The sequence below is a fragment of the Lissotriton helveticus genome, chromosome 11, assembly GCF_964261635.1.
Source record: "Lissotriton helveticus chromosome 11, aLisHel1.1, whole genome shotgun sequence".
Classification (NCBI taxonomy): Eukaryota; Metazoa; Chordata; class Amphibia; order Caudata; family Salamandridae; genus Lissotriton; species Lissotriton helveticus.
In genome coordinates this window covers 27,954,361-27,979,757 of record NC_136072.1, presented here as the reverse complement: position 1 = coordinate 27,979,757, position 25,397 = coordinate 27,954,361, and the positions used below count along the sequence as shown (strand labels likewise).

Sequence of the window (25,397 nt, the reverse complement as noted above, 5' to 3'; positions counted from 1 at the left end):
TCCTTCAGACTAAATCAGCCGTTCGGAAAGCTTTAAATGAAGCACCATTGCTTGTAATCCTGAAGTGTAATGAAAAAAAAAGATTTAAATAGGATTAAAATAAATCAAGACATAATTATTTCCTGTAGGCGAATTTCCACGCATTGTCGCCACTCTTTTTAACAATAAAAAAATCCGCGTGTCTTTCCACATTTATGGCAATTTCAACAGAAAATGTGCTGTTTATTAATTATACTGCACTACCATATTTTAGTAATATATCTGCAAAAGTGTTCTGCAAAAAAACCCCACCAGCTGCTACTACATCCTTTGGGGCAGATTTATGTTAACTGGCGCATCCCCAGGGATGCGCCAGTTAATGTGCGCCACAGTGCGCCACAGATCCGCCACCCATGGTGCGCCGCATTTACAATGCGGCGCACCATGGGGCAAAAACGGCACAGTTGCGTGACGCAAGCGCGACGCAGCTCCAGCAAGGCTCGGGGGTGCTCCATCTCCACAATGCTGCGTCAAGACCTACGCCTGCTTCAAGCAGACGCAGGCTTTTGACGCAGCATTGGCCTGAAAGTGACTGAGTGAAATCTTATAGATTTAACTCAGCCACTTTTGCGAGGCGCACCTGCCCCCGAACGCCCACCCTGCGCCGGAACGCCCACAAGCGGCGCAGGGCTTTACAACGTGACGCATCTGCCTAGATGCGTCACGTTGTAAACCGTTCGTAGGGATGCGCCACGTTTACGCGGCCTTGCGTGACGCAACAGCGGCGTAAACGTGGTGCAAGGGCCTCATAAATCTTCCCCTTTGTTTGCTACACGCGTTCTTCGGACACTTGGGGGCGGATTTACAAGCCCCTTGCGACATCTTTACGCCGCTGTTGCGTCACTTCTATGTTGCTGCGGTGTCGGAAACAATGCACCACGTTGCGACACATTTACAACGAGACGCATCTAGGGATATGCGTCACGTTGTCAAGCCCTGCGCTACATTATACTTGTGTCAGGTGTAATGTATACAGGGTGGGCGTTCCGTCGAATGGAAGGCCCGTAAAAGTGACGCAGTGAAATCTACAAGATTACACAGAGTCACTTTTACGATGCCACTGAGTCAAAACCTTGCGCCTGCTTCAAGCAGGCATAAGGAGTGACGCAGCATGTTAGGAATAGGCAAATGCGCTGCTCTTACGCCGAAAAGGTGCATCACGCATCTGTCTAGCCTTGCACCAGGGTGTGTGGCATTGTAAATACGGCGCATTCATGGTGGCGCAAAGGTATTTTTACGTGTCGCAATTTAACTGCCGTATCCCTGCTAATATGCAGGGATGCACCAGTTCTCGTAAATCTGCCTCTTGGGATTTTCACACTTCCTATGACTTCTGTGATGTAAAATTGATGTCAGCACCCCCGCTCTGTACCCCACCTCGCTGTCTCCCAAACCACAACGTGGGGATGAGGTTGAAATAGTTGGGTACAGGCGCTTTCAGTCGGGTATGGTGAGGTGGCTGCAGCATTTCACCAAGAATTCTTACAAGCACACAGAGCCAAAAACGTACGGACACACACTTCTCTCTGTTTTAAAGCTCTTAAAACTGTGGGTTATTTTACAACATTTGCAACATTTCACAACACATTTTCTTTGAAGGCCCTGAAGGGGGACTGCATAACACAATTGGGCCTGCGGAATTTCAGCATTTTGATGAATAAATTCCTTCACTAAGTGTCTTTAGTCACTTCAGTTGGATCAGTTTCATGTGGACTCCTCAGGATCTGGGCTTTAACAAGCCATTTTGGTATATTGTATCTGTTTTTGTATTTGCATTGCTCCCTGCATTTTCCATCTTGCATTTTGTTGTATGTATGACTTGACTGTTATATGCACAGCGCTCTGATACCCTGAAGGGTCATGTTCACACTTTATAAAACTCCGCAAATAAATAAATAAAATAAATTACATGGTTCATACCGCACAGCTGAAATTCTTCCACTGACAGAAGAGATTGCACATCATTCACACAGCCTTTTGATTTTCTTGGGGACTCAGAGGAAGAAGTGGGTGGCTGTATCGGAGGCTGAGAACAGACCCTTTCAGAACTAAAGTAGATTTTCTGCTAACAGCCAGACCGGTGAAAGGACACCCCTGGATAGCAGCGACTATCCGAGGCATTCTTTTTAGGAAGTGCTCTTCTCAGAATAGGGACCATGTCTACCAGTGCTTAAATTGAGCTGGTGGTTTTCGGTGCTCGGCACCAGCACTTCATCCGGTGCTTCTGACAGCTGCCACAAGGTGGAGCTGTCTGGCTTATTTTGGAGATGACAACAACAACAGGTAATTATTCATTCAATATAAATAAAAAATGACTATTACCGGCTGCCCAAGCCATTCTTATAGCTTTGGGGGCCTGGAGTAGTCGGAAGAGGTGTGGCGCCGCGGCTAGGGTGACTGACTCTGGAATCTGGGGCTCACGGTTCAATCCCTGGCAGCTGCGGCAGATTAGCCCAGCACCATGTGACTCTGGGCAATAGCTTGCTTAATCTTCCCGACGCCCCCCAGCGCCTAGAGACCCTTACGGGTGATTGTGCGCTTTACAAATGTGGATTATTATTATTACTTGTAGGAGTGTGATGGTTAGTAGTTGTGCTAGTACTGCCATTGGCAGCGCTGGCAGAGGCAATGTGTGGTTTACAAATTAAGCACATGACAGCTGTTGGTGTGTGTAGAGGGCCTTATACAGCACAGATGGGGAGATGTGTTCCCACAGTGTCCCTCATACTTAAAAAAGTTTTGGGGGCGTTTGCCTTATATTTAAAAATATTCAGAGTAAAACTGACCTGAAGGGTCATGTGTCCCAAAAAAACAAAATGGCCATTTTGAAAACTTTAACAAAGAACTCCTTGACAACAGCTGAGCGTCAACACTAAGTAATGATAGGATTGCAACAGCCCTTGTCATCGCAGTACTTGATAGCTGTCTTTGCTACTGGTTTGAATGGTGTGAAGCACCCCACGTGGTATCAATAACAAGAGCCATCACCACCCCACTCTGGGAGGTCAGGTTGTGAGAATGAATAAGTGCATTTCAGGATCTCTCAGTGAGTGACATGGATAAGAAGGCAAAGCCGCTGAAGGTAAAAATGCCATATATTCATATACATACTTAAGTGAGCTGCAAGTCTGTGTTATGTGTCGAAAGCTGGTTTGTATGTAAGCTTGAATCAGAAAGATCCGAAAATTGTTTTATCAGACAAAAGATAAGGTTGTGCTTTTTGGATATGTGTTGAGTAACACCTACTGTGTGTGCAACATACTGGGCCCGATTCACAGAATGAACTTAAGACTCAATCCTAAACTTACTACTATTTTGGTATTCACAGAATGCACTTACTACTTTTGGCATTCACAGAATGAACTTACTACTTTTGGTATTCACAGAAGTTAGGATTTTGTCTTAAGTTTGTCCTAAGACAAACTTAAGACAGACTTAAGACATACTTAAGTTAGGATTTTGTCTTAAGTCTGTCTTAAGTCTGTCTTAGGTCAGTATTAAGTCAGTCTTAAGTCTGTCCTAAGTTTGTCTTAAGTCTGTCTTAAGTCTGTCTTAAGACAAACTTAAGACAAAATCCTAACTTCTGTGAATACCAAAAGTAGTAAGTTCATTCTGTGAATGCCAAAAGTAGTAAGTGCATTCTGTGAATGCCAAAAGTAGTAAGTGCATTCTGTGAATACCAAAATAGTAGTAAGTTTAGGATTGAGTCTTAAGTTCATTCTGTGAATCGGGCCCACCGTGAGGATATGGGCGTGGCTTTGGAGGGGTTTTTGGGGTGTTACACCGCTCTAATAAATGTATTCTCTAGTAAATAGTTGGGTATTTTATCATGATATGCCAGCGTGATTGTTGAGAAATGTGAAACTTACACTCCCCCAGTCTTACTGACCAAGTGACTCCCCGAAGCCAATCTATGGTCATTTGCCTCAAAGTCCCCTCTCCCTAGGGTCAGACAGAAAATAGTAGGCCCCGGCAGCAAAATAATAGTGTCCCCCCCATTAGCGAATCAAATTGCTAAAAAAAGGCCCACGTTTGCAAATAGGGCAGTCTTGAACTTGTAAACACGTTGCATAGGTTTTTTATAAGGAACAGGAGATTGCATGGATTTGTGCTTGCTACAGGATATTTTTATGGTAATATCAGAGAAATCAACAGTAAAAAAGGCACACCAAACTACGAAACAGGCTCAAAATCCCCCATAAAATACTGTCAACCCACTGAGCTATTAGGCTGGCGTTCATGCACTGCCTGATCTCCCTATAGGCTAGTCCCACCCTGCCTCTCTCTGATCACAGGGTCACATCTAGACCTCATTGCCCCCTTCCTTCACCCAAGATGTCTTGGCCCCAGTGCAGTTCTGACTGAACCACATAAGCCTTCCCCCTTTATGGAAGCCGTCAATTGTCTTCAATGTTTAATTTACCTAAAGATGGCCTGCATCACTCACAAGGCGCTACCTACACCACAACACCCCCCAGTACCTAGCCCAAAAACTTACCTTATCTGGAGGAAACAGACACTCTAGGAGCGCAGACAATCTACTTCTGAAACCCCCACGTTTCAACAAGACCAAAACCTCCAACAGAGCTTTCTCCGGAGCAGCGACAAGAATATGGAACTCGCTTCCGCCATACATCAGAAAAATCTCCTCTACTCCTCTCCTTAAAAAGGAAACCAAATCTTTCTTGAAGAGCAAATTTCTACCATAAAACTGCACAAACACGACCCCAGCTATACAACGTCCGAATGACCTCTACTTTTGAGTCAATGAGACCGCGAAGCTAAGACCTATGCAAACTCAAACTTTTTTTTTTTTGCTCAGAACAAGGCTCAATACTGCTATCCACCTGAACCTTTTACTATATGCTGTTACTTTTATGCTTTGTTTTGGTAAACAGCGTGTTTTCACCAATTGTTTTCACCTTGCTCTTTATGTAAAGCGCTCTGATACCCTACCCTGGGTCTGGTTCGAGCTGTAGAAAACTCTGAAAATAAATAAATAAATACAATTGTTGAGTTTCCATTCCCACAAAAAACACCTGAGCCTCAACTTGCCTTAGTGGCCAGGTTCCTTGCAGGTTGGGTTATGCTAACACCTTCTATCTGGATGTCTAGGTGGCTAGGGGTTCAAGGGGCAGGCTGGCCACTGGGCCTGGAATGTCTAAGCATGTGTCTGAGGCCAGTGGAGACCACACTGACCAGTCTAAATGGCTCTCCTTATCACATAGCTGCGTTGATGACAAAGGGCCAGATGTATCAAGATACCCATTTGCGATTCTCAAATAGCGATTTATAAGAAATCGCTATTTGAGAATCGCAAATTGATATGTATATACAAAATCAAATTTTTTTTGCGATTTCTTAGAATTCCTTAATTGCGATTAGCGAATTGCGAATCGCAATTAAGGAATACTTTCTCATTCATTTCTATGGGCCAGGAGGCCCATAGGAATGAATGGGAAGTTATTCTCAATTTGCGATTCGCTATTTGCTAATCGCAAATTGAGAATAATTTCAAGGGTGCAGGGGTGTCCAAAGGAAATATGCTTGGGTGCACATGTGGTGCACATGCATGACCTAAGGGCATGTATGTGCGTCACATGGCACTTTGAAAAATGCAAAAATGTGCATTTTTCAAGAAGTTGGTGATAATTTGCGATTCCTTAAGGGCATTTTGCTAATTTTTTTTGCTACATACATCACATTTAAGGAATCGCAAAATTTGCGATTCCTTAAATGCAATTGCAAAATAAGGAATCGCAAATTTTGCGATTCCTTATTTTGCACCAAATTTTTCTTATTACATTCCATTTAGCAAATTCGCATTCGCAAAGGCCGAAATTCTGCGAATTTCGGCCTTTGCGAATGCGAATTTGCATGATACATATGGCCCAAAAGTCTTTTCCTAGCTAATGCTGGAGCTGTGAGTTCTCCAAGTAAGGGGTCCTTTCATTCTTCTGTGCTCCGACTGGCAACCGAGCGAGGGTGGACTTTGTACCCCAGGGCGAACCAGATATGGAACCGGTACCCCACACATTTCAGGAACCGTCGCTGTTCCATTCACAGGAGCTAAAATCCCACTCTTTCCATTGCATCTCAATGCAATCCCAAAATCTGAGCGGCTTTAGGATGACCCACACCCAGGCCCTTATGTACTAACGTGTTTCCCCATAGACACAATGGGCCCGATTCACAGAACTAATTTAAGACAAAATCCTAAACTTACTACTTTTGGCATTCACAGAAGTTAGGATTTTGTCTTAAGTTTGTCTTAAAACAGACTTAAGACAGACTTAAGACAAAATCCTAACTTAAGTCTGTCTTAAGAAAAACTTAAGACAAACTTGAGACAAAATCCTAACTTCTGTGAATATCAAAAGTAGTACGTTTAGGATTTTGTCTTAAGTTAGTTCTGTGAATCGGCCCCAGAACGGGTAAAAGCCTTTGCTATATCAGGCACCTAGTGAGACTTTGTGTAAAGCGTACTTAGCAGACACGTTTCAATCAGTCGTCACTGGTACCAATGGAACAATAGTGGTACTCTTAGAAATCAAGCACATGCCATGTTATTATATAACATTTGCCAATATTTGTTTGACTTTTTTTTATCCAACACATTATCACAAGCAAGAAGGACCTATTGTAGCATGCATATAGGCACATCAGTGCGGAAATCCCAATAAACGTGCACATCCAGCTGTAGTCCATCTTGGGCGGGATATCCGTCTGCTTTGGTGAAATTGGATGAAGACAGTGCTTAATTTGAGCTGGGTGTTTCCAGTGCTTGGCACTTGTCAGAAGTGCTTCCATAAGTGGCTGTCAGGTGGGGAAGTGGTGCCCGTTGGTGCCACGCGCCCCTGCAGAGCTCTTTGCCATCAAGCGCTGGCAGGCTGCACACATTCTGAGGGGATGCCCCCTCAGGCCTGCATGTTGGTGTCACTTGGGCCCCCTTTGGCAAGCATGGTGGCACCCACAGGCGCTTGGCAGCACTCACAGTCATCTCCTAAGTGAAACTTTGAGCCCTGCCCTCAAGTCGTTTTAACAAATAAAGCACAAGCCAATGGAGGGCCACTCTCCAGGAGATGGGTGTTGGTGTAAAGGTAAGTCTTCAGCTAATAGATAAGTGGCAGGGCCTGTGTCAGGGGCAACTGCACCTTACGGCACCCATTGCCCCTGTCTGTGCTCGCAGTGGCAGCGTTGTGATTGGTCTGAGCGCCGTGGTTCAGCGCTCCGAGAGGGACTGGGGGCCTGGGCGCGTTCTCCACCCCAGGCTGTGATACAGCCTCGGGCCGGCCAAACATTCATGCGCACTTAAGACAGCGTCACCACTGTTCCTGTGACGTCCAGCCCTGCCCCATATCAGCTGAGACAGAGACGGAAAAATAAAATGATAATGTTTGTTATTATTATTTTATTTTTCCATTTTCAACTGCTCACAGAGCGGTGAGGCGACGCTCCTCCGCCTTGGCAGAGGAGCCGCCCCTGTCCCGTGCTGTCTCCAACTTGGCTCGTTTTCAGGATCAGGGCAGCTCTGATGACGCACCTCTCTCCCTCTCTCCACCTCCCCCCCACCCCTCTGCTTCCTCCTGTGCCCTCCTTTTTTCTTACCCTCTTTTTATCTCCCCTCCTCCTCCTCATTGTGGCCTTCATACCATGACACACTTCACCTTTCACTTGTGTCCCTTGAACTAGTTTACTGCAGGCTGTGATTTCCTTCTATTATTAATTGGTGTACACCACTCTGAGTCACTTTCCCTGTAAAGGAAACCTTTACATACGTAAATAGATAAAAGGTGAGGTTTAAGGCTTCACCCCCCTTTCTTCAGCGTTTTTTAACAACCCCGACCACCCAGAGATGCTAGCTGTAAGCCCAGGGTAAGATTGGAACATTTATTGCACTTTCAGAAAAGGCATACCTGAATCTTTTCTTTCAAAAGAACACTCTGCACAAATGGTAGATCTTCACAAAAGCAGCAGTGCGGAACAACCTTTACAACGCAACTTTTCAACGCACTACCATTACAACGCAGTCATTACATCGCAACATCCCTTACATCGCATGCCATTACATCGCAACCATTACATCGCATGACACTACAACGCATACCATTACAACGCATGTCATTACAACGCATGTCATTACAACGCAGTCATTACAATGCATACCATTACAAAGCATACCATTACAACGCATAGTACCCTACACTATCCAACACTTACCCTACTGTTGCACCCCCTGGAGTTAGAATAGTCATTTTTACCCCTATACTATCTAATACTTACCATACATGCAATGTAATGGTATGCGTTGTAATGGTATGCACTGTAAAGGTAGTATGTGTTGTAATGGAATGCGTTGTAAAGGTAGTTTTAGGCAATTCATTGTAATGGCATGAGTTGTAATGGAATGTGTTGTAAAGGATGTTGCGTTGTAAAAGTATGCGTTGTAACGTCATACAACCGCAGCAGTTATCACAATAAATATTTTGATCATGGAAACCACAAGTTTTCACTAATTTATTTATTTTAAAAAATTCCATGTCGTCTGGAACAAAGGTCATCTGATTTAATTTTCTGTGACATGTCCATGTTCTAATAGGCACATGATGTAACTGCCCTTGCCAGTAGGGCATCGTGGAATTGCACTGTTTTCAAATTTAGAGTTTTTAAATCTGTCTTCTCAATGTGGGACAGATGTTCCTCTGACTGCAGTGGGGAATGGGTTAGGTACTTTTTTTTTGGGGGGGGGGGCATGAAGGACATCAGAGTATATGAAGGGAAGGTTCCCACGTCACATGAAGTATCATTCCACTACAACTGGACCCCTCTAAATTCAGACCCTCAAGGCTGTTATCAACCCTTCCCTGGAACACCTACCACCTCCTTGTCACTCAGCTAAGAACCCAACAATGCGACCCGTTAGGAGACCACCTTTCTTGTATCTATGCAAGGTCTTCTTATACTCATCTCATGAGAAAACTGTGCTCCTGTTATTAATCAATGCGCAAGTTTCTCTCACGTGTACTCTCATTCAAAGAATGCTCGAAAAAAGCCTGTGAATGTTATGCAAAAGTGTTGGAGCCAGTGCTTAATTTGAGCCAGTGGTAGCTGGTGGGGTCCACCGGCACTCATTTTCAGGGACCATCACTCTTTTTCCTCATCTGACATTTCCCAAAAGCAAAGGAGGAAAAATCACACCAAGTGGCAAGAAAGTAAAAGAAAGGCGGAAAAACCATCACAAAGGGGGAAAGCGAGGACCGCGATGAGTGGGATAAAGATACAGGGATTGACTGGTAGTGGATTAAAGAGGCATGAGGTGGATTTAAGTCTACCCCACCTTGGCATTCCACGCAACAACCTTTAATGACACCGTCCTCAGGGTCGGAGCAGAGCTTCCGCACCGGCAATCACTCTTTTACAAATTAAGCACTGGTGAGAGGGTCCACGTGGTTGCCGTGCATAGCAATAGTGCACTTTACTTGTGCAGACTTATGTAGGCTTAAGAGAATTTTGACTTATTTCAGCCACCGCTAAAAAGCACCGATTCGGTATGCATCTGCTCACGCACTCCGCGATTTCCACCTCTCCTATAGTGTATGAACTACGTTAATTAATCAACCAATCAGTAGATTTGTAGAGCGCTACTTGTCACCTGTGAGGGTATCCAGGCGCGGCCAACTACATGTTACCACCTAGACCAAGGTATCCTGATATTACCAATGCTGCCCTCATCCTTTATACGAGAGCTGCACATCAGACGACCATTACAGAAATATCGTCTACGTAAAAATGGTGTCCTAAATATGGTTTACAAAAATAATGTATGTGCTATGCGTACTTAATTTCATAAAGGCACATTGCAGCTTTGCAATACTATGGGGGTCATTAGGATGGCGGGCGGACGGCGGGGGGTCCCGTGGGTGCTATTAGGATGTGTCGGACACAGTGGCGGGCGCATCCTGCATCCCTAACATTGTGGCGGGCGGTGCACTCAGCACCGCCCGCCACAATGCCAGGGAAGCATGTTGGGCACTTCAATGCACAACATGGCAGGCACCGCGCGGTGCCTGCCATGTTGTGCATGGAACTGCAGGGGGTACCATAGGTACCACCCATGTGCACCCCCCAGGAATCCCTGGGGGCCCGCAACAGCCCCCCTAGCAGACTCTTCATGCCTTTCCAGCCACGGAAAGACATCTGTAAACCCACATCCTAATATGGCTGGCGGTGTCTTTCAGACACCGCCACCATATAGAATCTTTTTCCGCCCGGTCGACATGTCGACCGGGTGGAAAAGCGGCGGACGGACTTTCCGTTCACCGCTGACCCCCCAGCCATTATAATATGGCGGGGGATCATTACTGCAGGGATGGCAGGCGATCGCCCCCGCCGGGCCGGCGGTGGCTACCTCCGGCCGGGCGGGGCGATCCGTCCGCCATCCTAATGGGGCCCCAAGAGTTATAGTTCAAGATTATACCTTTCCTCCCTATTGACCCCATTAATTAATACAATTTATTTAGATGTGGAATATCTCAGTCCCATTTGCTGTGGATTTTTCACTATGAACTCGAATGAGCTATATGTTTGTAAACGATATTTATGACATAATATTTATGTGAGCCTATATTCTGACAATGGTATTCCGGTCAATACCTGTTTTAGCCCTGCTTTTACACCATCAGTGGGAATTGTGATACATTGACCATCTTATGTATAGGGGTGGGCGGTAAACTCTGCTCAACTGGCGGAGTTCACTGAACTTTGCCCACTCCATGCTCCGCCTGGAGCACGGAGTTCCAGAAAAACTCTGCAAACCGACACATGGCGGAGTTTTTCTCACGCGCATCTCCCTTTCATTAGGTTAGCAAGCATGAGCAAGGAAATTGGAGTGCTCGGATGAGTCCCAGAGCAATATTTCAAAGCAGGCGGTTGCGGCAGGTCGCTACCATTCACGTTGAGAATACTACCGCTCAAGCAGAAAATCCACTTGAGCGGCAGAAATAAGCAGAGGCGAATGGTGCAGTTTTCGCCGATTTTACAGTGCATCACAAGCTCCCAGCGCTAAAAACCAGCTTGAGCAGCGTGACGTGCTCGCGGAACTCAGTGAAATCTCATGGAGTTTTCATGTGACTTTGCTGAATTTCATAGAGTACAATTCTGCTAGTTCCACCGACCCCTGCTTAATGTAGAGAACAGTGATCCCACTGGCACAATAGAAAACTATAAACAGAAAAATAAGAATATTTTACAGTAAGAGAGAATTGTAATTATTTTGTGTAGAACTCAATTGATTTTAGATTCAGATTACAAAAATAAACTTCGTGTAAGATTTCTAATTAGGCGTTCATTACTGCGATTCTAGGGAAACATCCTTTACAACAGAACCATTACAACGCGGTACCGTTACAACGCAGGATTTACCACAAAAGTCATTACAATGACTCTGGCTGGAGGGCGCTCTAGGATAGGGGATAGTTTAATTTACTATCCAACACCTTCCCTACTATCCACGGGGACTGGAGTTGGAATAGTAAATTAAACTATTCACTATCCAGCGCCCCCCAACGCAAGTCATTGTAACGACTTGCGGTGTTAAACCTGCGTCGTAAAGGTACGCGTTGTAACGGTACGCGTTGTACCGTCATACATCCCGATTCTAGTAATAAGAGTCTTAGTCTCACTGCAAACAGTTCAATGTGAAAATATGCTACAACAAAGAAGAATAGAATTTTGTATATGATGGTGGAAGTCACCTGAAAAGTCAGTAAACGTATTCGTAGAATTTCTGTCAGAGCCACAAGTTTACAGAATATCATTTTCATTGGTTCCTTTTCTTTGAAGGACATGTCTCGGCAGGAATCAGGAAACGCCTGGATTGACCTGTTCAATGAAATTCAGGAGGAGGAGCTAGAGGAGGAGCATGGAGACACATGGCAGCTCCACTTCAACTATAGCATAACCAACGAGCTGGCGCAAGAGAAGCGTAAGGAAGGGTGGAAGGTGTTTGAGAAGGCATCTTATGGCAGGTAAATATGTTAAACCGTGGTGAGCGCCGCCAAACCTGTTGGATACCACAATGAATCCCAGCGAGGCTGACTCCAACACCCATTTACCTGAGGTTGGAAAAATGGGTATCAATAAGCTGGGAAACATTAACTCTTATTGTGGTGAGCAGTGTTTAGTTAGTGAAAAATATAAGTGCCAAGGCCCAAAGGCGGTCTTAGGAGGTTGCGGTCCACGTGACTGCTGCGAGTTGCAACCGCTGGTGCGGAAACCGTTCTACAGTCCCTTTCTTAGACATTGGGCCTGATTCACAGAACTAACTTAAGACAAAATCCTAAACTTACTACTTTTGGTATTCACAGAAGTTAGGATTTTGTCTTAAGACAGACTTAAGTTAGGATTTTGTCTTAAGTCTGTCTAAAGTCTGTCTTAAGACAAACTTAAGACAAAATCCTAACTTCTGTGAATACCAAAAGTAGTAACTTTAGGATTTTGTCTTAAGTTAGTTCTGTGAATCGGGCCCCATAGTTCCTTTATCAGTACTATTGAGATGTATTTTAATCCTCAGATTTCCAACTGGATTTTGCAGCATCATAGAAACACAAACACATATATTGCATGTGGTCATTTGTTTCAAATAAGCATTGGTCCATGTAAGTGAACAGAAAGGCTTGTACGAGACCCCGGACAAGTGAAACGACAATAAGGTTCTCATTGCAGAAACTGGCAGTGCCCAACGTGCACCAGTGGATGACTCTACCTCCAGGTGGCATTCACCACCAATCACACAATGGCATGACATGCTCTTTTATGATATGTAGCGCAGTTTTTATGCTCCGCAATGTTCGGTAACTCTTTGGCTTTTTACTGCTGTTGGGTTAGTAGGAATGTGGCCTGTTGTCTGCTGGTTGTGACTTCTTTTCCAAATGGTGGTGGCTCTGAAAGACTGTCAGATCTTGCGATCTTCACTATTGGTGTGAGTTTGGTCATTGGGTTTTGGATTTCAATTATGATGTGTGTAAGTCTCACTAGATACTCAATTTGCAGACTATTTAATGCCATATCCAAGATGGCTGACATTCAGATCTGTCTCTGCTAACCTGGGATCACATTTTTTTTAAACAGGTGAATTAAACAGGTGAAAGAATCGGCAAGCCACACTCATGAACCACAAGGAGTGCACAGTACAGCGTACCTCACCGTTCTGTGCGAAGGACCAATGTGTGTCCTCCATCAGAGAGCATTGTGCACAGTATGCTTTCTCTGCTGTATCACGCTGGCAACACATCATTCCTTCTTATATATTGGATTCAGAGGATCCAACCTATTTGTTAATAAATATCTGTACTATCGGAGACGCCAGCTGTATCAGGTTCTCACACTCAGGTGTGCAAGGAAGCCGTGCTCCCCAAAAATGTGTGTCCCCTCACAATACTGTTGACTGCCACTGCCTGGTACCAGGTACTCCGGCCAATAGTTTGAACAAACATAACAGTGGTACACGTGGCACAAGGGTGTAACGCTTGCCCTGTCATGATGGTGGTAATGACTGGCATATTGCAGTCACTCTTGGCATGATGGTGCCCACTCCTGATGCAATACTTTTTGTCTTTTTTGTTTACATAATGTGTACTTTCTTTTTTGTAATAACATTTTTATTTGCTTTTCCAATACAATAGACCAGAGCACACATGACCAATAACAACATATAGAAATGCACGTATGTATTAATCGAACACACGATCTGCCCCCAGATATGGAGATGCTAGAAGCTTCCAGCTGATCCCACTATAAACGATACACATGATAATCGAAGGCATTATCACTACGGGTCATTGTACTAGGTCCATTTGGACTAGATTGTTGGTATTTAGTTGGACAACCTCTGGATTTGTAAACGGTTTCTTCTATCCAACCAGTAGACGTGCACTGTGGCCGCTTCCCACCCATCCATGATCCCCAGCAAAGGAAAGAGCGCTAAACACTGAGACTCACCGGACTCACGGAGCAATACCTTCGGCGACTTTGGCGATTCGGGGATGCGAGCCTATCCACCCCAAGGCACAGCTACAGCAGACAGCAACAGCAAGGGTGGAGCCGCGGTGACGATCGCGATTCGAGGCATCCTGACGATGTACTCCGGGCTCTGGGCGGCCGCATCAGGAGCAAGCGGGGACTGCAGGAAGGCGATCGGAAGGATCCCCTTCCTGTTCCGGGGCAGGAGCGGCAGCGTGAGCGCGGCAGACACCGCCGCAAGCACTGCGGTCCCAGTCTCAACTAATTTGCAGTTCCGCATTAGACTGGGGAGCGCTGTCAGAGCGAATTTGGTGGGACGGCCAGGACAGGCAAAATCGGCAGAATCAACAGATACGGGCGAATCCGAGGGATGCACCATAACGGAGGAGAGGAGTGAGAAGCTGACAGAGGAGACGTCCCGTATACCCCCCCCCCCACCAGAGGCGAGGCATTTCCACTTCGGAAATCGGCAGAATCTACCCAGGCCTGAACAGAGGACTGCATACACGGCCATGAGCAAGGTACAAGGAGGGAGAGGAGGGGAGGGTGTTGCCACGCTAGACTTGCTTGCTGGCTGTAGAGGGAACAGGCAAGTGAGTGGTAATAAGGGGACAGGACCAGAGGGAGCCAAGGGAGGAATAGAGGCAGAACACGCAATCCCACACGCAAGTTTGGAAACCAGGGGAGAAGGGGAGACTCAACCCCCCATTGTAGGGGCAACCCTTGTTGACCCGCCAGCAGAGCTTGAAGGTGGGAACAGGACAAGATCTAGCTATTGCCTCAGGAATAGGCAGTTCTCCAAACAGAGCTTCCCCCCCCCAACAAAACATAGCGTCCCCCCCAGAAGGACAAAAAGGAAGCCAAGAGGGGTTCCTAACCCAGATCACCAAGAGCAAAAAACAAAAAGCAAAACAGTGAAGGGGAAAGATCCAGGGAAAGACCAGTTAGAACGAAATATCAGAGTGACCCCCTCTCTAAGATCTTTCTTTAAAGTTTAGCAGCTGGTTCAAACGAGAGGCAATCACCCAGCTCTGGAAGATAAAAACAAACCTGAATCTGTTAACGTAGGCTTCACCCCAAAAAATAAACCTCCTGCTGGAGCGGGACCAAACGCCGTAATACCAGAGGACAAAATCCTGGGCATGAGCAAAGAGAAAGAGACAGCTACTCATATACCCCCACAGGCTGAGGCACCAGGAGACTCCGCCATGGCAAAATCTGCGGAACAATCAGCAGGTGACCTAGGGGAAGACCATCCCACACTAAGTCAAATGGAGAAGTTCATCGAGAAGTTCATGGACAAAATGCTGGGAGAAATGAGGGAAAAATATACAGTCTTAGAAGCTAACCAGAGCAAAATCCAGGAAGTGTGTGAAACTCTTGACGACAAACTGAACGTGCTAGGAGAAAGAGTGACAGCGGTGGAATCAATGGTAGAAGCCCTCAATAAAAAAGTGGAAACTAATCAAAAGGAAATCCGTTCCTTAAGAGATAGCGACAGAAGCATGAAGGAGAAACTTGAATCACTAGAAAATCAGGCAAGAAGGAACAACTTGAGGGTTTTGAACGTCCCAGAGAATTTGGAAGGGACGGACATCAAAAAGTTCACTGTCTCACTCCTGGAAGAGTACTTCCCCTGGGCCAAAGAAGCTAATCTGGCAGAAGACATACAGAGGGTTCACCGCGACCCCTTCAGCAAAAATAAAGAGAGGAAGACACCAAGGAAGATTTTAATTAATTTTAAAACTTACACCTTGAAAGAGAGAATCTTAAGCGAGGCCTTAAGAATGGGCACCTTTAATAAGGACAACTGGTCATTTAGAATCCGCTCAGACATGTCCAAAGCCACGCAGGACAGGCAGTGGGAATTGGGACAATATATGCAAGAACTAAAGTCCCTTGGAGCCACAGTTCAAATGAAATTCCCTGCAGCTCCGAGGATCATGTGGAGAAACAAAATGTATAATATCAGAGACCCAAGAGAGGTCGAAACTTTTTTAGAACAAATTAAGGATCAACTGCGGACCGCAACATAACACAAGAAAGGTGAAAAGGTAAAAACTTGCGAATTAGGTGAAGAATGGAGATCGAAGAGGGTGAATAATACCACCCAAACTGAAGAAGGGAGGCTTCCTCAGGGTGGGCAACGATGAATTTCACAAAAAGTACAAATACAAAATAAGAAGAGAACACGGGTGGGGAGCAAACTAGGGAAAAAACCGAAAAAATGTCCTCACTAATAAAACCAAAAGGAGTATACGGGGCCCGTAAACTTGAATTAGACCATGCACTCCCCAACATAACATAAGAAAATGACGACAAACTCCCAAAAAGTTAAAATACTCTCTTGGAACGTTAATGGTCTTAGAACAGCTAATAGAAGGAGGAGAATCCTTGATTACCTTAAAGAAGCTGACAGTGAGATAATCATACTTCAGAAGACGCACCTTTTATGCGCGGAATGGGACCAAATCATGAAAAATCTAAGCTGGGTCGATGCCCATGTCTGCACTAATCAAGACTGTAATATCAAAGGCACAGTAATAATCATCAAAAAATCACATAAATCCAAGATTGAACATAAGGTAGTAGACAATAAAGGAAGATGGGCATTAGCTAAAATAAGAATTTTGGATAGTATATTTACTGTAGCAGGCTACTACGGCCCAAACTTAGATGACCCAACCCCCCTTCAAAGACTCTACATAGAACTTCTATCAACAACCGCACCGATAATACTAGGGGCGACTAAAACATAATACTAGATCCCAAAATGTATAGATCTCCCCCAGGAAGACAGCAAATCTACCTAAAATGAGGGATTGGCTAGGAAACTAAAAAAAAGATTTGGATCTGTTGGATATGTGGAAAGAAAAGGGCGACAAAAGGCAGCCCTTTACCTTTCACAACAAAAAACTCAGACACAAATCAAGAATTGATTATTTTCTAATAAATAGGAGTTTTATAGGCAATATCAGGAGCATAGAGCATCTGCCAGCTCATTTGTCCGACCATTCAGCAGTCCAACTAACACTGCAAATGACAAATAACAATGTACAACCTAGATGGACTGTCGACCGATCTATATTACTAGACACACAGTTAACAGAAGAACTTAGGATTGCTACAGTCAACTTCTTTGAGGACAACAAAACTGGCAATTCAAAGCAAATCACCTGGGACACGTATAAGGCAGTAATCAGGGGGAAGCTGCTGAGTATGGGAGCTCATAGATCCAGAACTATGAAACAGGAAACAGGCGACTTGGAAAAGGGTATAAAAACACTCGACTCACGAATAGCGACTGAAGGCACTTCATCCATCAAAGAAGCACTAGAGAAGGAGAGGCAAGAACTAAAAGAGAAACTAGTTGACCTCCCGGAGAATAAAGTGAGGAGAAAATGGGAAGCCAGCAAACTATCGCAGCATGAATATGGAGAAGGATGCGGCAAAATGCTGGCTTGGAAAATGAAGACGGATCAAACCAGAAATAAAATATCCAGCATTCAACAGCACAACCAAATAGAATCAAGCTCCGAGGATACTGTAATAATGCAGGAGTTCACAGACTTCTTCTCCAACCTATACAAGAAAGACATAAATCCTACTGAGGAACAGATCAGAAAGTATCTAGATCTCCAGCCACTCCGATCCTTATCGGAAGAGGAAAAGAAGACCTGAACGAAGAAATCACAATTGAAGAAGTAAGAGACGTGATAAAAAGCTGAACTGCGATTACAAAATCTTTATGCAGATCATGGCTAGGAGGTTAGCTACTGTAATGACAAAACTGGTCAACCCAGACCAAAAGGGTTTCGTGAAGGGAAGGCAAATACAGGAGATAACCCACAAACTCTTTGCTGCAATAGATATAGCCACCTGTGAATAAAAACCTTTAACAATAATCACCTTCGATGCTGCCAAAGCATTTGACAGAGTCAATTGGACATTCTTGAACAAAGCCATCAGCAAATACAACCTAGGGGAGAACTTTATCCGCATGGTGGCGGGAATTTATAAAAAAACAAGAGCTAAGATACTAATCAATGGGAACCTCACCAATAATATCGAAATCCAGAGAGGAACAAGGCAAGGATGCCCGTTGTCACCTTTGCTTTTTAATCTCTACATTGAGCCTCTGGCAAGCAATCTTAGAAACCATAGCTCAATAACACCTTTTAAACATCAGGAATGGACCAAAAAGGTGGCTCTATACGCGGATGATCTGATGATATTTGCAGATAATTTTCAAAATTCCACTGCAGCAATAGAGGACACATTAAGTAACTTTGGGAAAGTATCAGGGTATCTGACAAATCAGGCAAAGACTGAGGCCATGAGTTGAAATACGCACCCTAACACCGCTTACTCCAAAGACAAAATACAATACTTGGGGATCAATTTGGTTTAAGACCTGGAAAAAGTGCCTCAGATAAACCTCAACAGAATTGCTGGAGAGACTAGAAGACTCCTCAAAGTATGGGATGGGCTACCACTAAGCTTCCTGGGTAGATCCAACATAATAAAAATGTCCATCTTACCCAAATTTACCTACCTTTTCAACACTATACCACTGGATTTCAAGAGAGACGCATTGAAGAAAATTCAGGGGGAATTAACGAGTTTCATCTGGTCATCCAAATGAACGAGAATCGCATGGAGTAAACTAAGGAGGAAAAAAGAACAAGGGGGGATAGCCAGTCCTGACCTTTTTGAATACTACAGGGCATTTCAATTCAAAAACGTGAGACATCTCTTGAAGAGTTGCCAATACTACCCCGAATTCTTACAAAATATGACAGGAAGAACAGATCATTTCCTATATAAATTTGGTCACCCCAAATTCTTCAAAAAGGTAAAACTAAAGATCCTAATCAACGCAGCAAAATTGTGGTATCAAATAAGAAGCACGCTAAACATACCCTATTACAGCACCTTGGCCCCTATATGGGAATCTCCGGGCACACCAGACTGCCTAAAAGACTGCATGGCCTCCCCGCTGAAAGTAGCAGGAATTAAGGAATGGGGCCAACTGATGATAGAAAACTCCATAACGTCGTGGGATCGATTAATCATAATTACTAACTCATCACTATCTAAATTTAAATACTACCAACTTACGAGCTGGGCTAAATCACTCACTGAGAAAAAAAGAGGAAACAAAGACCTAGAGAAAGAGATGATGAAAGTTTCTCCCATAAAAAAAAGAAATATAAAAGTGGTATTGGGCCCTCATAACTGCTGGGGAAGAAGACGTTTTGATCCCAGAAACAATATGGAGGAAAGATATACCAGAGCTAGACTTACAAAACATATGGCAAAGATCCCTGGAAAAGTGCTGGTCTACCATAAAACCGTCCGCCTTAAAACAGAATCACCTATTCACAATACACAGGGCCTACTGGACTCCCAAAAGCCTATCCAAATTCAAGGGAGCCAATATAAAGACCTGCCCTAAATGCGGAATGGAGAAGGCAAATGATCTACACATGTTCCAGGACTGTCCCATCCTCGACTGCTTCTGGCGGGAAGTTGGTAAGACGATAAGCCTGGTATTGAAAAAACAACTGGCCGTAAGTATAAACCTTATCATATTTGGGATTAACACCACAAATGATCTGGGTAAGCTAACAAAAAAAACAGGAAAATCTACTGTTTGTTTTAATACTACTAGCAAGGAGGGAAATATGCATAAACTGGGTTAAACCAGTACCACCACTACATAGGGACAGGCTGAACTCCATTGTAAAAATAAACAAACTTGATAGGAAAGGAAAATCCAGCAAAAAATATAGTTTTTGGGAAATATGGGAAGACCACTGTCAATCAGGCACTTAATGCACAAGGGCGATTCCGGAAAATCAAAATCAAAATCCAATGATTAAGCGGTGACAATAATTCAGACGGGAAACATTCCCGCCGAGAAGCCAGGAGGGCTATCTCCCCCACGAGCAAAGGGAATTATTGATTATGGTAAAGGACCAAGGAGACCCCAAACTAATACAACAGCTAAAGGGAAACTCCCCACCCAGGATGTCCACCACGGGGCAGTGAAGGTTCAGACGTTGTAGCGACGGGCTCCCGGAAACTCCTTACACATAGAATCGCACAATGAGGATTAAAAATAAAAAAATAAAAAAATAAAAATGATCCCCAACAAAGGAACCCTAGGCTCCAGTGAAAAGTTGTGTGCTACTATGCCCTTGGTGTATGTGTGTATTTTGGATCAGTACGTGGTATTGATTGGGCAACCCGATATGACGTGCAGGAATGTGCCTTCCATGTTCATACAATGTCAGCATGCAGCCGTAAGGGCTCTGCCTATTTTCCACAACCTGCGGGATGAAAGTATGCACTGTGCAAGTATCTGAATTGTACAAGTCTGGGTATAACAGAAATAGCCCGCAATCTGAGGGTCATTTTTGCTTCGGTCCGATCGTCATCCTCAACGGTTCCGCATTTTTCTCTGAGATACAAGAATGGGTCAGTAGAGTTAACGATCGAGGACCTCTACACCCATGAGATCCTCTTCCACCCTACTTGTTATATTGTGATACTTGCCTCCAAGAAGTGGAACCCAGGTGTCATGTCCTCTAGGAAAAGACATTGTTATATAAGTAGGTCAGCGGTCTAGCTGGCCCGGAAAGATATGGGACACCAGGAACTTCCTGGGAGGATAAGGAAAGCATTGGTTTCCCTCTCACTAAATCGGAGAGAAGAGGAAGCTCTGTATCAGTGGGGCATGTATAAGAGTTGAGGAATTAATAAACATGAGTGAACAGCCTTATTGGCTGATGTTGTCTTTTATGCAGAGTGTTATGCTTGCCTGCGCTGTGAGGAGAAACCTATCCAGAACAGGACAGGACACGAGGCACCCCACACAGCTCGGCATATAGCTGCTAGGGCATACCTGAGCTGCAAGTCCCCGAAGAATTGTCTGTCATGAATTGCAAGGTCAACTGTTAATTGTTCAGCGGATTTCATAAAGTCCGTCACCTAGAAGTCTCCGATTTTGGAGATACCAGTGAGATCCAGTGCTTCGAGACCCCGTGTCCGGCCACTTATTTAAGGAGTATGCAACGCCACCAAGGGGTCTCCGTGGTCACCAAGCTCTGCCAGCCTATGTGTTTGATTGCTGCTTGCCGGCAGTTTGTTGGGATTCTAGTGATTGTTGGTAGGGTGTGCAGGGCTTGGGCTCCATACAGAGGGGAGTAAAGGTCATACGGTTTCAGTATAGATAGCTCCTGGTGTACCGCGGTATCCACCCTGTTGCAGAAGAGGCAATCGTTCAACGAAATAGGTTGGGAGGTCCAGTACTTAAATTGGAGGTTAGGGATCCCCAGCCCACCGTCAGATCTAGTCTGTGCACATGTAGCAAATTATTCATGCGGGTTACCCCGCCCACACAAATTGTGCTAATAAATAGTGTTGTGTCTGAAAGAAATGTAGGAGAAGAGAATAACTGTAGTTTTGTTTATTGAACAGGATATGGGTCAGGGCTACCATCTTGAAGAAGGCATCTTGGGCCAGATGTAGGTCGCCAAATACCGGTCGGTAATGGCCTATTTCGGCCGTTACCGACCGGTATTTGGCTTTTGAGATGTAGGTGGGTCTGAATTTACAGAATCGGTATATTTACCGATTCGGTAAATTTACCACTTTGGTATTTTACCGAATCGGTAAATATACCGATTCTGTAAATCCATATGTAGGTGACACTCCTAAGAGTGCCACAGGCCCTTAAGAGTCGGTATTTTACCACACAATCCTATTGTGTGGTAAAATACCGAATTCAGGTGTGCATGCACATCTGTGCATGTACACCTGTGCCATGTGACACACAGACATGCCCTTAGGGCATGTCTGTGTGCCACATGGCACACATGCCTGTAGTTGGGGTGCTAGAGGGTGTCAAAGTGACACCCCCTGCACCCTTGCAGGATTCAGTATTTACCGAATTTGTAAATACCGAATCGGTATTTCACATTGATTCTTATGGGCTTCAAGGCCCATAGGGATCAATGTGAAATACCGAATCGGTATTTACAGATTCGGTAAATACCGACTCTTACAGAATCGGTAATTTTTTACCTACATCTGCCTCCTTCCTATTTACAGACTCTTAAATACTGATTCGGCATGAGTCGGTATTTAGTTGGCCCCTTGTCCCATAATGGTTAACCTAAGCTTGGCCCAGTTGCGGAGTTCCCGCTATCTCCTGCTCTGCAACGGGGTAATATTGAGTCTCCAGCCTAGTCCATGGTCAAACGTGATCATCATGTCAAGGAATCTCAGGTGGGAGGGGCCAATTTTAATTTTGAGATACAGGCATTTTGTGGAGGGTCCTCTACCAGTGCAATATAAATTGATTGTCCCCAGCTTACTCTGAGGTACGATCAGTGACGGCCTGTACCAGGGAGGGGGTGGTCGGGGCACAAACGCACGCAAAAACACAGACTCACATCCGTGCATGCACACACTCACACCAATTCACAACTCTCACTCCCAAATACTCACACGCGCACCAAACATTAAAAATAAAATCACACTTACCCGCATAGCTCTGCCTCAGGGTCCGAGGAGGGTTGGGTCTGCTGCCTTCCCTCATTGGCTGACATAAGATCAATGAGGGAAGGCAGCTGTGCCAAGTCTTGGAGCCAACAGTGTGGTTGGGGCAGCTGCCTTCCCTTACTGGCTGACCTTAGATCAGCAAATGAGGGAAGGCAGCAGTCCTTTGTCTATTCACAGAGTGGGACGGGGTCAGCGAGACTGCTTACCCCACCCTCCCCTACTCTGTGAATAGGTGGCAGTGATTGACACAGTCCTAGGCACTTTCAGGGCTTAGAGTAAAAGCGCCCAGGTCTGAGGCAATCAGTGATGCTCCCCCTCGTCACAAGGACAAAGGCCTCGAGGTGCTTCACCAGGCTGAAGAGGTCACGCCCACAGGAGCTGTAACTTCTTTAGCCCGGCAAAGTTCAGCTCAGGCAGCCTGGAGCCTGTGCATTTAGGCGTGTCTAGCTCCTGGCTGTCTGAACTGAAAATAGAGTGCCTTTGCTCAGCCTGGCAGACGCTCTTCTTTTGGGGGAAAAGATGAATGGGTGGGCCGCTGCTGGGTATGATGCATCCCCATAGACTTGCTGCATATGGAAAGTTCTTGGAATGGAGAGTTCGGGCTGCTGCACAAAGAGGAGGTGGTCATTTGTGTACAGAGAGATACTTTCTTTATAGACCTTCAACCCTCCGAAACCCCCAAAGACCTGCGTCACACCTGGTCCAGTCTGTGAGGGGCTCAACGACTAGGGCAAAGGGGAGCAGGGAGAGTGGGCGTCCCTGGCATGTACCGCAACCTATCTGCAATGGGGCAGAGAGAGCAGTGTTTACATAAACTTGGGCCCATGGGGCAAAGTAAAGGGCCCTCACAAACATGTGAAAACATTGACCACGCCCCTTCCTCCCTAGTACTTCACACATTAAGGGCCATTTGGCTTCAAAGGTTTCTGGAAGTCCGAAAACTGGTGAGGGAGCACACTGCTTCACCTCCCAGCAGAGTCGCCCCTAGGCATCATGGTAGATGCAGTTCAGTTCGCCAAGCGAGTACACTTGGAAAGTCTCTTGAGTGTTTCACCAGGTGGGTGCAGATTAGTGCTGGCCATCTCTAGACACGTGGTTCTAGATTATTATCCGTCATCAGCAGAGATTAGGCAAAATTAGTAAAGCCACCTTATCCACCAAATCAAATCAAGCTTTATTCGGATCATATGGAATGTCCATGAAAGCATACTATAAAATACAATAACATCCATATATAAAGAAGAAGAGAAAAAAGAGACAAAAAACGGCATCTTAACATAATTAAATATGCATAGTCATTATACAATTATACATATCATGAGGAAAATACACTTTATAATATTTCATAATTCAAGTTTTCTAAGTAAACAAGTTCATTCCTTAGTTTAATTGCCGACGTTATATAACCAAGTACAGCATTACAAACTGATATTGTATCCAAGTTATCCACCAATCTACGAGTCTTTGTAAAATACTATCTGGAACCTACAAAGCCCGTGCCTGGGGCCTCATTTATGAAAAGTGACGCATCGCTGCGTGAAAACAGCGATGCGTCACTTTTCACTGCGCTCTCCCTTGCGACATGATTGATGCGTCATATTTATAATATGACACATCATGTCGCAAGGAGTTACAGATACGTCAGTATTTCTGACGTATCTGTAGGCGCAAAAGTGACGCATTGCTGGAGTGTGTCACAAAAGTGACGCAACTCCAGCAATGCTTCCTTTCACATGGGGAAAGCCCCATGTGAAAGGGCTTGCGTCAGTCTTACGCCTGCTGTGAGGCAGGCGCAAGATTTTGACGCAACAGCATCCTAAAAGTGACGCAGTGAAATCTCATAGATTTCACTGCGTCACTATTACGAGGCTTTTTGCGGGTGAACGCCCCCTCTGCATACATTATACCTGGCGCAGGTATAATGTAGCGCAGGGGTTTACAAAGTGACGCATCTGCTTAGATGCGTCACTTTGTAAATAGTGCGCATCAGGAGGCAAGTTTTACGCCGCCGATGCGTCACAAAAAGTGACGCATCGGAAGCGCAAAACTGACGCAAGGCCTCATAAATGACGCCCCTGGTACTTCTGCCAGGTATGAAGCCTTTTAGGTCAGAACTAATTAGGGTGTGGATTTTCTTGACCAGCCACTGTATTCTTGCGCCTGCGCATTCTTGATTTTGTCCCATTCACGTTAAACATCCTATGCAACCAATCAGAAACTCACAATGTAAGGAACCAATCAGAAAGCAAAGGAATCTACACCCTGCTTATTCAGCCCCTGGTGTAGTCTTTCTTCAGTTACAGTTGGTTTGCCATGAGTGAAACCAAAACCAAACCTAACAACAGGTTCAGTGACTGACCTTTAATAATCATTTTACACTGTGTGCAGCCATCATTAAGTCAACCGAATTCATTAGATATTACAGATATGACCATTCTTCGCAAAGGGAGCAGCTGTTATAAATAAACCGAACATTGCTTCCTGGTGAGTTTTATTATGTTTATTCAAGATCAACAAAACATGCAAATCAACAACTTTCCAGGTGCTATAAATGTTAATGTTAAACCTGAATAAATGATATTTCTTCCTTGTTCTTGTTTGTGTTGCCATTGAATAAAAGTACACACAGCTGCACCCATTTTATGTCTGCTCTTTATTTATTCACACAAAGTTCATTATTGCACAGGCCACGCCCCTGGAGCTGGAAGTTCACTGTGGAACCGAAGAATAATGCACAGCCCTTCGACAACACGTTATGTGCCTGTTCC

General features: G+C 44.8%; 1 protein-coding gene across 1 annotated transcript in view; it reads left to right on the top strand.

The window, feature by feature from the left end:
- Positions 1-25,397, top strand: part of LOC144790656 (receptor-transporting protein 3-like) — a 40,424-nt gene that overhangs the window by 1,244 nt on the left and 13,783 nt on the right. Inside the window, exon 2 of the mRNA XM_078665386.1 lies at positions 11,881-12,065. Coding sequence (XP_078521512.1) covers positions 11,884-12,065 — 182 coding nt within the window. The 5' untranslated portion in view covers positions 11,881-11,883. The remainder of the gene's footprint in view (positions 1-11,880; positions 12,066-25,397) is intronic.